The sequence below is a fragment of the Phaseolus vulgaris genome, chromosome 11, assembly GCF_000499845.2.
Source record: "Phaseolus vulgaris cultivar G19833 chromosome 11, P. vulgaris v2.0, whole genome shotgun sequence".
Taxonomy (NCBI): domain Eukaryota; kingdom Viridiplantae; phylum Streptophyta; class Magnoliopsida; order Fabales; family Fabaceae; genus Phaseolus; species Phaseolus vulgaris.
Genome location: NC_023749.2, coordinates 20,114,134 through 20,115,713, shown reverse-complemented (window position 1 = coordinate 20,115,713; position 1,580 = coordinate 20,114,134). Strand labels below are relative to the sequence as shown.

General features: G+C 52.8%; 1 protein-coding gene across 1 annotated transcript; it reads right to left on the bottom strand.

Annotated features, from left to right (window-relative positions):
- Positions 1-833: 833 nt before the first annotated feature.
- LOC137836612 (uncharacterized) lies at positions 834-1,259 on the bottom strand. The gene has a single exon (XM_068645276.1). The coding sequence runs from the start codon at positions 1,257-1,259 to the stop codon at positions 834-836; it is 426 nt and encodes a 141-aa protein (XP_068501377.1).
- Between the last annotated feature and the right edge of the window lie 321 nt (positions 1,260-1,580).

Here is a 1,580-nt window from a genome sequence, read left to right as displayed (position 1 = left end):
TACCTGATCTTCTCTGTTCGTGAGGCCAAACCATCTGTGAAGGTCGTCCTCAACTTAATATACCCCCTTACCTCCACTTGATCACCGGCGAAACCGTACAAGCAGCCCCCATATGGCCTCAGTTGATCGGAGGACAGTTGTAACTTTTCAAAAGTCGGCTAAAACATTACATCTACCGAGCTTCCTTGGTCCACCAGCACCCGGTGGACAGTCCTTCCCGCCGTGACAAGCGAGATCACAATAGGGTCGTTGTCGTGAGGTACAACGTCCCTAAGGTCTCCTTTGGTGAATGTGATGTCCACGTCGGGTGAGTGATCCTCAAAAACTTCCACTGACATCACCAACCTCGCGTACTTGTTGCGTTGAGATGCAGTGCACCCTCCACCTGAGAATCCACCAGCTATGGTGTGGATCTCACCGTGGACGGGCACCTCGTGCTGCTGTCCTTCATTGCCCGCCGGTTGGGAACCTACTGATTGGCCCGCTTGCTTTTCCAACAAGTAATCTTTCAGGAATCCACACATGACCAACAAGGCGAGTTGGTAACCCAAAGCCAAACACGAGTTGATGTAGTGGCCAAAGCTCTTGTGGAACTCACACCACGTGTCTGGTTTTGGACCCAAAACCTTTTATGTCGTCTTCTCAGGCACTTTGAGCCTGGCAGCGATATTCGGGATGGCGATCAGATCAGCCAACCCCATCACGAACTCATACCTTGGTGGGCGATTAGTCTCTCTGGGCCGTCCCAGCCCCTTCCTCTTACTCTTCTTAGGGTCATAAGGATGACGCATCCTCTGGTCCTTCTTCCCCGCTGCCGCCTCCATTACTCTTTGCTACTGGACCCTCATCTGGGTGCGCGACTTAGCTGGGGCCACGTTTCCCCTTTTCTCGGAGACTTCGCTTTCAGCGGCGATGTGAGCCACGGCACGTCGCCGGATTTCAGCGAACTTGGCGGGGTGACTCCTGATAAGCGACTCACTAAAGGGTCCGGGCAACACACCCTTCTTGAAGGCATGTACAAACATTTCCTCGTCTTTACCTGGCAAGCGGACTATCTGAGCTTCGAATCTGTTCAGGAAATCCTTCAGGGACTCCCCTTGGTACTGCCTCACGTCCAACAGGTCATAAGACACCAATGGTGGTGCCCTGTTCACTATATACTGCTCAACAAACATCTTGGAAAACTGTTGAAACGTGGTAATGTGGCCAGTAGGTAAGCTGACAAACCAGTCCAACACTGTTCCACTAAGAGTGCTCATGAACACCTTACAGTAAACCGTGTCCGACCCCCCGAGAGCATCATCTGAGTGTGAAACGCCGTGAGATGAGCCTCAGGGTCCTCCACCCCGGTGAAAGACGCCTTCACCGCCACTGTATTGGCTGGGACCACCGAGTCCATGATCTCTTGAGAAAATGGCATGGGAAAGCTACATGGTGGGGACAGGGGGCGGATCTGTTCCCGACCACGCGCTCCTCCCGTTCTTGAATAGCTTTACGCAGCTCTTCGTTGATCCTGTTGAGCTCCTCATTTCTAGCTTGCGAGGCCACCAGTGCCTCGTGCATTCTTTCTTGTTAAGAAC